Source organism: Sycon ciliatum, chromosome 10 (genome assembly GCF_964019385.1).
Source record: "Sycon ciliatum chromosome 10, ocSycCili1.1, whole genome shotgun sequence".
NCBI classification, from domain to species: domain Eukaryota; kingdom Metazoa; phylum Porifera; class Calcarea; order Leucosolenida; family Sycettidae; genus Sycon; species Sycon ciliatum.
The window spans coordinates 4,394,511-4,407,341 of NC_088652.1; the positions used below are offsets into that span (position 1 = coordinate 4,394,511).

At 51.5% G+C, this 12,831-nt stretch overlaps 1 protein-coding gene across 1 annotated transcript in view; it reads right to left on the reverse strand.

Moving 5' to 3' along the window:
• Positions 1-1,347: 1,347 nt before the first annotated feature.
• LOC135825836 (uncharacterized) overlaps positions 1,348-12,831 on the reverse strand; it is a gene marked incomplete in the record, with an annotated part of 18,226 nt that continues 6,742 nt past the window's right edge. The window contains 4 exon segments of the mRNA XM_065338467.1: positions 1,348-4,272; positions 6,030-6,183; positions 6,784-7,200; positions 8,325-8,837. Of these exon segments, the coding sequence (XP_065194539.1) occupies positions 1,689-4,272; positions 6,030-6,183; positions 6,784-7,200; positions 8,325-8,837 (3,668 nt within the window).

The window sequence follows — 12,831 nt, forward strand, 5'->3', positions numbered from 1 at the left end:
GCTGTATCGTCAGCAAACAATGACATTCCAGAAACATGACTTGGTAGATCATTTTAAACATACAAAACAAAAAGCATTGGTCCAAGAATTGAGCCCTGAGGCACCCCCGACAGCACGGGTAGCTTTGGAGAGTCTGCTCCCGACACGGACACAAACTGGCTTCTCCCAGAAAGATAGCTCTCTATCCACTTCAACGGTGTGTCAGAGATGTTAAATATGACTTGAAGCTTCCTCAAGAGACCTCTATGCAACACTGTGTCGAACGCCTTGGCAAGATCGAAGAAGCAAATGCCCGTGTACAGCTTTTCTGCTCTTGCTCCGATGATGTCCTGTACAAGGCGAGTCAGCTGCAGTGAAGTTGAGTCTCCACGACGAAAGCCAGACTGAGCAGGGTGAATGGCAGGGGCAACATGGCTATACAACTGATCATAAAATATTCGTTCACATAATTTTGAAATGCATGATAAGAGAGAGATATTATTACCGTATTATCTCTAATATAAGCACGGTCCTTCATTTTTTCAATGTACCTCCGCCCCGTGCTATTAATGGAGACGTTCCTTTATTGGAGACTGTTCCATTATTATTTCAACCTCATTTCAGAGGCATGTTGCCATGCCAAATTCATACACATTTCAGGGTTTTTTCGCCGGTACAGATAATGAATTTACACGGTGTGCTTATAATGGAGACTGAGCACATTATTTTTTGAATGATAATACGGTAACTTAAAGGGCTATATTGACTGCTAATTTGACTCATTTTTAAAAGAGATTGAACACTTGCTTTGGTTCGCCGTGATACATGTACTTGTAAATCTGAGATTGGCTTCACACTAGGTCAATCATGACAGACAAAGCTCGGCTTTTGTTTCCTATATTGAAAGAGTACTTGTACTCAGTTACTATAATGTATAGTTTACATACTACAAGTCAGGGAGTCGGTATTTTACGACTCCCTGCTACAAGTGCATACTCGGGTATGGACAAACGTCAGTGCCACATATCTACATAGCCTGTACACGTGTGGCGGATAATAAAGATTAAAAAAATATTCACATTCTGCTTGAGGAACATAGTGAAGTTGGCAGAACCATGCAAACCGTATGGCAGGAACTTCCTTGAATTCTGCTCCACTCCTTTATCCATACTAAATAGCAAACATGTATGAAACGTATCAGCAGCGAATTCTGCCAATTTTTCTGCTGACATTCACTGTTATCATTTCCCACACATGGCCGTCGGGCCGAATTCCTTGTCGCTCTGTTATCGGCCAAGACACCAGTGGTGAATCGAAGGCAGACAGACAGACAGACATGAACACCTCCAAGTGCACAACACGCGGGTCTCGGCAATGGTTCTTATAGTGTCATCCAATGAACATAGGAGGAAGCACAGCCATCAACCAGGATTACAATTGATCAAAGTTGAGATATTGAACAAAAATAATGTGTCATTCATGACCAAAATAATGTGTAGACGATAAATAATCTTGTACATTTATATTACCATAAGCCATGGTTCTCGCAAGTGGAAAATTATGATTGGAGCAAAAAATTCAGACGAGTGTGCTCCCTTTCGGCAGCTCATGTGAAGTTAGAATGCAGAGGTGGTAGGTTGGCCGCAGCCTGGGTTGTTTCTGCCCTGGGACTGACACCACAGGCAGCCGAACAAGCGGCACAGCTGTGCTCAGGGGCCCAGTGGGACCTGCTGCTTGATCATGGCGCCACGCGACTCGTACATCCTTTCCGTCAGCGACTCGTTGAGCGCGTATGGGTTCTCCGCTTCGAGTGGGGTCACAGTCCTGAGGGCAGCCTCGGCGGGCTTCTCCGCCTGGTCGACCAGCGTGTTGAAGGCCGCGTACCCGTAGTTGCTCTCCTCCGTATTGCGGCGACGCGTTCCATAGAACGAGGAGCGTGTCACCTGCCTGGCCAACTGGCGAACAGGGCCCTTCTGGCGACTGGCGGACTTCTTCTCCACACGCGTTGCCGTGGCTGCCAGGGAAGCGAAGCGAATGTCTGTCGTCTTGACAGCGTCGTAGATGGAATCGCCAGTGCCGTCTTCACTGCTCACCGCAGCGGACATGAATGCCAGATCGGTGCCAGCACCACCGTCGCGTTTAGCCTTGACGCGTCGCGGAGCACTCTGAGTGACGGACGAGTACTCCTCAGATCCGTCCTCGTCGATGGCCACCCACGCTTCCTGAGCGCGGCCCGTGGCGTCCTGGTTCCTGTCTGCCTGCAGTCCCTTCGAGTGGCCCTGCTGGTGCGGCGCGTACGCAATCGTGGAGTATTCCTCACCGAAGTCCTCTGTGGTCGCCATGGTGACGGTGTGTGCAAGTTTCTTGTCAATCTGTTGACGAGTGGCCGTCGTTGCTCCGGTTGCCATAACAATGGACATGTCGACGACGGCAAGCACCTCAGACGTGGTCAGGTCGAAGAGCGCCGCCATGCCGTTCTCGGCGACGGTGACATCATAGCGGCTAGTGGCCGCCTGCGCGTCCATCTGCACGCCAAACACGCAGACTGGCACGCTGATGCAGTGGTTGGGCGAGAGGAAGATTGCCGCGCCGGTTTCGTCGCGCTTCACGTTGCCGACTCTGGCCGTGTTGACTGGCGGCGAGGGCTTGCTGAGGTACTGCTGCACTCTACTCCAGTCGAGCTTGCCAGCAGGTGTCGGGCTGTCGGCTATGTAGAGCTCGAATGAGCCGTTGGCAGTCTTGACGACGCGACACGTGGCAAGCTCCTGGGCACCGAGGGGAACGCCGAACAGGGAAAGCGGCACTGCGGTACCGGTAGTGTTCTCGATGAAGGACGGCGCGCCGTTCAGGCCCTTGATCACCGTGCACGGTTGGCCTGCTGCCTGTTGCTGTGTGGATAAGTACTGATGGAGAACTTTGCTGTCGATGCTGGCCAGTGCCGGCTGGTTGGCAGCCTTGTACAAAGCCAGCGAGTCGTTACCGGCTCTCATCACGAACGATGATGACAGGTCCTTGCTGCTCAGCTGAACGCCAAACAGGCTCAGCGGGATTGAGAATCCGCTCTCGTCTCTGAACACGGTCTCGCCAAACTCGTTCACGGCCGGCAGGTACTTTCTGACCTCTTTCTTGTTGTCGTCCCAGAGAGCGTACACCGAGCTATACATTTCGGCCTCGCTATTCGTCATACTACCTGTTCGCGTCGCAAACGTCTTGGCGGTGCCGTCGACTGGACCCGCTTCATCGTGTTCCGCTTGCTGCGCGTTACCGATGCCGGCCATTGCAACAGACACACCCACCGTGTCCAGAACGTCCGATTCGTCGAGGTCGACCAGGACAAACGACTTGCCGTTGGCGGTCGTGGCCACGGCGTAGCGCGATGCCTGCTTGTCGTTGATATTCACCTGGAAGACCGTGGTGGGCACGACGAAGCCGCTGTCAGTGGAGAACACCAGCTCCCCGTTGGGTGCGCGCATCAGCGACTTGATGTTCTTGAGGTCCACGTCCAGGCTCACGCGCCTGCAGGCGGTGGAGACGATGCTGCGCGCCTGCTTGATGCGACTGTCCATCTTGCGCGCGGTGAACTTGAGCGTGCGGGTGGCATCGCTCGCCGTCGCCACGGCAATCAGGCCGGACGTCTTGGCGTTGAACAGGGCCAACTGTCCGTCGGCATCGCACCCAACCATGGTGAAGAGCATGTCCTTCTTGTCAATCTTAGTGTTGAACAGCGAGACGGGGATGACACTGCCATCGTTCATCGTGAACACCTGCTCGCGAAGCAGCGGCTCCTCCAGAATGACCTGGCCCGGCGCGATGGGCGCCAAAATGCCGTTCTCCATCATGTCCATACGCGCCTGCATCTCGTCCTCTTCGGTCATGTCGTCGGAGCGGTCGGTGCGGCGAATGGCGGCCAGGGCCGTAGACACGGTGCGTTTCACGTTTGCCTGGCCACGATGCCTGCTGTTGCCGGGGCTCAGTATGGAGTCGCTGGTGTAGCTGTCCATGGTGTGAACGGACTCGCTGTTGAACGTCATCGCCGTGTCCATGAGCGTATGCGCGGACGCCGACACCTTGCCGTAACTGTCCTGCTGCATGTCGCCGCCGTCGCCCGTCGGGTCCAAGACGATCTCGTCCTGCACGCCCGCCGGTCGGGACTTGAAACCGGTGTAGTCGGGGTCATCGTCGCCGCTGAGACGCTTTCTCTTGAACATGTTATAGAACGCTGGTTTCTTGTAAATGGACTCGCCCGACTCCTTGTTGACCAGTGCAACAGTGCTCATAGTTTTATTCACAGGCCTACAGGAACCGGGGAGAACAAATGCAAAAACAGAAAGCAGGGAAATCCCCGTTAGACCAACAGGCGTTTTAATCCACGACTTTCTCAAGTCCAGTGTTGTGCTTGTAGCCTCTTCACTCTCGGAAAAGAGCTTGAAGAGGTTGAAGGCAAAACTCTGTAAGCGCCAAATTTGGGAAAAAATGAGATTTTGAGATAAGTGCGATAAAAAAGTAGAGGTGAAACAATCATACTGAATATTCGAGTACTAGCTCGTTTTTTCCCAAAAAAAATATTGTTCTCGGAATAAACCAGAAGCAGAGAGTATTGGGTCTTACAAAGTACAGTCAGACCTCACTTAACCGCACACATTCGTTTTCCACAAAATATCCGGATAGGCGAGGGAACCGGATAATCGAACACACATGCTGTATGTATGCATGGCATATGCTGTAAATCAGTGACCAACGATTTTTTTTCCGGATGGCGAGGGATCCGAGTAAAAGAGGACCGGATACGCGAGGTCTGACTGTACATGCATTTAGCACAGAAATCTGCAATTTCAGAGCAGCTGTCAGCAGATATTGGTGTGCAGATGATGTGGTTTTAACATTCCTACACCAGTAGAGAGAGACCAAATGACCCACCAACCAATAAACGGAAAAAGAAAAAAAAGACTGCCAATCCGCTCAATCAGGGTTGTATCATGTCATTTTTAAAAGGACCTTGGTGTACAATTTTTAGGAGATGAAGAGCATTCGAATACTCGAATTTTCGATCGGAGGAAAACAGAGTACTCGAACTCGGGATCTCACTGCCAACCTCACCCATATCAATAAGTCCAGTGGCAACTTCAGACAAAATTTCGCATTCAAAATCTGGCTTGAATCTGACTTCCGGGTCCATTCAAGACTTTCATCCAAATATGGGTCAAACATTGCCAGGAGAAATGACATTGGCAACACAGGCAAATCACCTCTAGCCAACAGCTTGGTTAGTAGGGACGACCATGCAAGGTGAAATAAGATGCAAACTCCAGATGCGGACATTGATATTGCAAACGGTTACCATCCGTCCGCTGGTATTCACCCTAAAGAGGAATGATTGTATTATGAATGGGCCTTTGAGAATCCTGATGTTGCTGCTGACGTTTGATTGCCAAAACAACTCCCCAAACAAAAATGGAAACAAAAAGGCTGGGCTGGCTATCGCCCACATCACCTTTTCATTGGCTAGTGCCACCTGACTGTGGATAGATGTTGAAAAAATATTTATTATAGTCTGATGTGGGTTTTTTTTAACACGAAACTCGGAGTTACAAGAAAGATTTTTGGTCTCTGTGGTTCTGCCTTGCGTAGAACGCTCTGCCCGTGTTCGGGTATTGAGCACTAGTTGCAGCAAGGACTTCAGCCACTTTGTCTAAGAATAAAATTCAATAAATACACAAATACACTCACACCGCGCTTATCCGAACGCCGCGGGACCGGGCACTGGCCACACGTACCTTTGAAGTGTCCGTAACTCTGACTCAAACGCATTTCGATGGTGGGCAAAGGCCATAGATATGGCACGTGACGTCACGATTTCCATGACAAGTGGCAAAGAGTAGTAAGATATCCACTGAGTCACGTCGAAAAGGGTGCCCCGGTAGACCAGAGTGCCCGTAACGTCCGCGTCCCGATAACCAAAGGTACGAGTGCGAGACAAAGCACCTTTAAACAAATGGTGACGCCTGCGTATCAAAGTTTGATAAACAACTTCGGGAAGCGCTATCACTTACTTGGCTTTACGCGGTTTGATCTGCTGCAAGCGCACGACTTGCTTCTGTTTCTCCCGCCGAACGTAAATGATGGCAATAATCAAGCCGATGACAATCAGCAAGAGACCGGCAACCACGAGTACGAGGAACCAATTGATGACGGTGCGGTTTTGGCCTGCGCCAATCAGAAAGCAAAAGTCAGGGGGAAAAAACAGCAGCAGAATAATTGCGCGTACAGACGAGCGTAATGGATACGGCACATGCAGGTGCACACGTGCGCACACACACACACGTACATACACGTACACATACGCACACAGGTACACACACACAGTGAGATATATACAGCGACACATTGACAAACTGACACACACACACACGCGCGCGCGCACGCATACACACATACACACACACCCAACCACCCACACGTGCACACACTTATACAGAACTTGCTCACTGCCAAAACTGGTCACGTGGGTCTCTCCAGGAGAGGGTAGAGAGACTTTAAAGCAATCTTGGAAAGATGACTCAATTGGCTATTGAACTGCCTAACACCTTAAAATCCCCAAACTCTGGGTGGACTTGGAAATGATCACACCTATGAGCTCACCACACCTCAGTAAGTGGATGAGAACAAGATGCAGAAAAAGGATTGACGGCATACACGTACACACACCCACACATGCAGTCCCCCCACACAAAGCCCCCCCCCCCTCCCCACGGACCCACACATACAGCCCCCCCCCCCCCACACACACACGTAACAGAAACTCACTGGATCCCTGGGAGAACTGACAGCTTGTCCGCCCGTCTCCCTCGAAGGCCGCCGAACAGGCACACGTGTAAGAGCCGTTCGTGTCCGTACACAAACCGTGATGCCGATGACACTCGTGCGTGCCCAACACACATTCATCAACATTTACGCAAATGCCGTTCCTCAACGTAAACCCGACGTCGCACTTGCAGACGAACGACCCGTTTGTGTTCACACACGTCGTCATCGCGTTGCCGCACACATTGTCCGATGCCGCGCATTCGTCTTGGTCTACGCACGCGCCGTCCACTCGTGTGTAGCCGTCATGGCATGAGCAGAAGAAACTGCCAATGGTGTTGGTGCATGGCGTGAGCAAGCAGGCGGACGCTCCAAGACTGCTGCTGCACTCATCAATGTCAGCACAAGTCACTCCATTGCCTGAGATTGAGCAAAGGTTATCAGTACACAGTGAGATAGACGGGAGAGAGAGAGAGAGAGAGAGAGAGAGAGAGAGAGAGAGAGAGAGAGAGAGAGAGAGAGAGAGAGAGAGAGAGAGAGAGAGAGAGAGAGAGAGAGAGAGAGAGAGAGAGAGAGAGAGAGAGAGAGAGAGAGAGAGAGAGAGAGAGAGAGAGAGAGAGAGAGAGAGAGAGAGAGAGAGAGAGAGAGAGAGAGAGAGAGAGAGGGAGAGGGAGAGAGGGAGGGAGGGAGGGAGAGAGGGAGGGAGAGAGGGAGAGAGAGGGAGAGATAGGGAGAGGGAGAGAGAGAGAGAGAGAGAGAGAGAGAGAGAGAGAGAGAGAGAGAGAGAGAGAGAGAGAGAGAGAGAGAGAGAGAGAGAGAAAGAGAGAGAGGGAGAGAGGGAGAGAGAGAGAGAGAGAGAGAGAGAGAGAGAGAGAGAGAGAGAGAGAGAGAGAGAGAGAGAGAGAGAGAGAGAGAGAGAAGAGAGAGAGAGAGAGAGAGAGAGAGAAGGAGAGAGAGAGAAGGAGAGAGAGGGAGGGAGGGAGAGAGAGAGAGAAACAGGAAGGGGACAGGCAGGGAGAGAGACAGAGACAGGGACAGACAGAGAGCAAAGGGAGTGAGAAAGCCTGGGTTGGCTTCATTTGGTCACAAACATGACATGTACTGTAAAACCTATCATCCTAACGAATCGCAAGTATAACGATATCCTAAAATTGACAGGTTTATAATATTATTGTAAGGTTGTTCACATTGGCATCACCAAGCAAGCTTGGCTAGCCTTCGCCTACGACAAATGAACAAACGAAATGAGGAACGAGCGAGGTCAAAATGCAACGTACTACAGACCATTTCAAAACTATAGACGCGTAGGGTTTTTGAAATATTTCAAATTTGGCTGGACCTTTTTGAGAATAGTTAATATTGCTCAGGACTGCTCCACAATTACTCTCATTATAGTTTCTAAACGATTGGATAACAGATCCCCAATTTGGAAAAAATTATGCACAAAGTGATCACAGATTTTATGTGGTATAGATGCTGGCATAACGGTTTTTGCCTAGGTACGCGTCTATAGTTTTGAAATGGACTGTACAAACGAAACTCACCGCTATAACCGGCCGGGCACTTGCACTTGAAACCTCCGACGGTGTTCACGCACATGGCTCCAGGGTGTCCTGTCGACTGCCCTGGGAGCTTGCATGTGTGGGTACCCTCCGTACACTCGTCAATGTCAGCGCAGTTAGCGCCGCAGCCACGAAGCCCAGCGCCGCAGGAACACACATAGGATCCGTTTGTGTCCGTGCAGCTTCCGGACTCTCCACACGGAAGCCGCAACGAGCGGTCCTGGCACTCGTCCACGTTTTTGCACGTGCCAAATGCGTCGCGTTTGTACCCGTCCGGGCAGCTGCACCAGTAGCTGCCAGGTGTGTCCACGCACGTCTCGAATCCGGTGCACGTGGTGTTACGGAACGCGCATTCATTGATGTTCATGCAATCGCCGTTGGAGTCCGGCTGGTATCCGCTCGTGCACACGCAGCCCAGGCGACCGTCCGCGCCGATACTCTGGCACATGCTGTTGCGACGATGGTGGCAATCCGGATGAAACGTGTCCAGCGGTTCTGCATGGAAAATAGCAACATTGAATCAAAATAACACATTGCTTGTTTGCAAAGTGACACATATCAATTGGAGGAGCCTCGGAAGTGCTCTCATAGGAGCATGCTATAAAAATTGCGAATCTGTGACTATTTGTGTACCGAATATCTCAAGTAAGAATGCACTTACTGTGCATGACTTGAGCATGCACAGTGTGACTGGATGCGGAGAGGAGGTGAAGAGAACTGAAAGCATTCGCCGTAGAGAGAATGAAGCGAGTCAGATCAAAATGTTCATCGGAATGGCATAGATGACGCAAGCATGGGCTATTGGAATCCGTAAGATGATTGGGAGGAAAAGCGACTCCGAGCTCGCAGGGTCTGTTTGTGTGTGTATGTGTGTGTGCAGCGACGGATTGCCAATGCGGCAAAGGCGTTTGGCTGCCTTCTACCAGTGTTCCGGGATACCAGCTTGACGGTGGCAACAAAGCGTCATTTGTACACAGCCTGTGTTCTGTCGGTTTTACTCTACGGTGCTGAGTCATGGGCTCCGATTCGGCACGACTTGGATCTGCTGGATAACTTTCACCACCGGTGCATTCGCTCCATCTTATGTGTATCTTGGTGTCAGCAATGGGAGGAGAAAATCTCATCGGCAACGCTCCGTGCGCGCTGGGGGGACACTACACCCGTATCAGACCTTGTTCGGCGTCGCCGGTTGGAATGGCTCGGGCACGTCGCGCGCATGCCTGCAGACCGTGCTCCCGTCCAGATTTTGTTTGGAAGGTTGAGTGGTCGTCGCCCTCCTTGTGGTCCCCGGCGGCGCTGGGAAGATGTTGTCCAGAGAGACATGAAGGCAGCTGGCGTAGACTCCTGGTTTCAGAATGCCCAAGACCGGCAGAACTGGAGGATGTTCCTTGCTAAGCCACCACCGCACCCAGATGATTTTCCACCTTTGCGCTGCTTGCTGTGTGCCAGAGACTTCCGCCGCCGTAACGACATGGCCCGACACAAGTGCACTGCCCAGCGGAAGTTGCCTGTGTCACAACAGAAGGGTGCCAGGCAATGTATGAAGTGCATGCGGTGGTTGAGGAGCGCTGGAGGACTGGCTGTGCATCGCTGTCCTGTGTCCACGGATGTCCCTACTGTATCTATTCGCCATGAATCTGACTCTTTTCGATGTGATGTTTGTCGCCGATCTTTCCGCTCCCGTTCTGGTTTGAGCCGTCATCACTGTGACCGTGCGAAACGGATGTCACGTGCAGCCAGGAACAACTGCCGTCATGAATGCGAGCATTGCGAAAGGCGGTTCTCAAGGCCACAGGACTTGCAACGCCATGCCCAATACTGTTGACTTTGCGATTTCTCTCTCTTCTCTTCTCTCTTCTTGTCGTTGTCTCCCGCTTCTGGGAGCGGCGTGGCCCGATAGGGTAGCTGTACATAGTAGTAGTAGTAGTAGTAGTAGTAGTAGTAGTAGTAGTAGTAGTAGTAGTAGTAGTAGTAGTAGTAGCGAACAAGACAACACTAATTGTCAAGGAGCAGCATTCGGCCCTGGCACTCCAGCTTTTCAGGGACACGGGCATTCGTGTTGTGACCGAGGGTGCTCGTTATCTTGGCGGCGCACTCGGTACAACGGTCTTCTGTGAGGAGTATATCACAGATTTGATCGACAAGTGGACGCTGCAGGTTGATCGCCTGGCGGAGGTGGCCACCACTCAGCCACATGCTGCGTACGAGGTGTTTGTAAAGGGCCTCGTGTCCAAGTGGCGGTACCACTTGCGCGTCCTATCTTGCCCTGCGCATCTTCTGGCCCGTCTCGACGCCGCCATTACGGACAAGCTGCTGCCAGCGCTCAGCGGCCATTCGTGTTCGGACGAGTCGGCACTGAGAAAGTTGCTATCGCTACCAGCGCGGTTTGGTGGCATGGCAATCCCTGTGCCCTCGGTGGAGGCCGAGAAAGAGTTTTCTGCATCCAGACAGATTGTGGCTCCTGTGGCGGCCTGCATAAGACCACCAGAACATCCAACAAGCACCAACGAAACTACTCAAACAGACCAGCTGAACGAGGCAATAGCCCTCAGCCGGCAGGAGGCCGGGCGTATTCGCAGAGAGAAAGCTGCCCAAGCCACGGGTCTCGTTAGCGAATTGCGCCCGGATTTGACAGCAACACAGGCGCTGTTGGTGGAGAATGCCGCGGAAAAGGGCGTATCATCTTGGGTAACGGCGGAACCATCGTCCCAAATGCAGATGGTGCTGAACAAATCGGATTTCCGAGATGCGTTCTGCATCCGCTACGGCCTGCAGCCTGACGGACTCCCCCTGACTTGTGTATGTGGTGCTGCAAACACAATAGACCATGCGATGATGTGTCCGGCAGGGGGCTACCCCATGGCACGCCACAATGAGATCCGGGACTTGTTGGCTGACGTGATGCGTGAGGCGGTCCGGGATGTGGAGGTAGAACCGCCTCTACTACCATATGATGGTGAGCGGCTCCAAGGGAGGACAGCCAACCGCTCGGCAGGTGCCCGCCTGGACATCCGGGCTTGTGGCTTCTGGACGAGACAGCAAGATGCCTTTTTCGACATCCGGGTTACACACCCAAAGGCAAGCTTGCTGTCGCGTCAGGAAGTCATCAGCCAGCTCCGAACGCATGAACGGATGAAGAAGCGCCAGTACGGAGAGCGGGTGACAGCAGTTGACAGAGGTACGTTTACACCGCTAGTTTTTTCTACCTCGGGCATGATTGGCAGAGAATGTTCAATGGCACTGAAGACACTGGCATGCCTGATTGCTGAGAAGAACGTCGACCTACACGTATCGGTTATCATGGGTCAGCTCCGTTGTAAGCTGTCAGTCTGCCTTATGCGATGGGCAGTCACCTGTTTGCGTGGTTCAAGATCGTCATACCGCCGCAACAGGATGAATTTCACGACGATGTGCAGGTTGCGGGCAGCCTGAGCGTGATAGTACCTGACAGACATTTGCCCAACATTGCCCCATGATAATGAATTCTTGAGTTTTTGGACATTGTATTGCATTGCTGCTCCATCTACATGGCTGTATTTGTGTTTCACATCTCCATTTCAAGTTTCCTAATAAAGATTGTGTCAAGTAGTAGTAGTAGTAGTAGTAGTAGTAGTAGTAGTAGTAGTAGTAGTAGTAGTAGTAGTAGTAGTAGTAGTAGTAGTGTGTGTGTGTGTGTGTGTGTGTGTGTGTGTGCGTGCGTGCGTGTGTGTGTGCGTGTGTGTGTGTCCCCATATGGTGCAGTGGTATGTGCAGTCGATTTCCAATCGAGAGGTTGCAGGTTCAATTCCCGACGATTATGGTCGCACACGTCTTTCTTCTCTTTCTCATTCTCCTAGCTCTTCTTTCATTCTCCTGGGTGGTCACCAACAGCCAGTGTATGCCAGAGTATGTGGTGTGGTGTGTGTGTATGTAAAAAAATGAAAGAATGAAAAATAGGGATTCACTGGCCAGAAAAAGCCACTTCAAACAGCTGTGTGGTGGATTCCAGGCTAAAATTAGTGGCGGTCAATTCATCAGCCTTGCAAGCTGTTGAAAGGTGTAATCCCAGCACAAGTTGCTATGTCTAACATAGCTGTTCGCTATCATCGCTTCCGCGATGGGCAGGTCTGAGGTGTGTGTGTGTGTGCGTGTGTGTGTGTGTGTGGGTGCGTGTGTATCTGTGTATGTTTGCACCCATGCGTGCGCACATGTGCGTGTGCGTGTGTGTGTGTGTGTGTGCGTGTGTGTGACAGGGCGGGAGGACTGCCCTTGAATTCGCATCAGGTCACTGACACCAGAAGTTCAATATTATGTACACTTGCAATTACAATATGCATGCTTAACCGTACCATGCTGATCAACACACCTGAACCGTACCATGCTGATCAACACACCTGAACCGTACCATGCTGATCAACACACCTGAACCGTACCATGCTGATCAACACACCTGAACCGTACCATGCTGATCAACACACCTGAACCGAACAGTGTTCTCTGTTCAATAGAT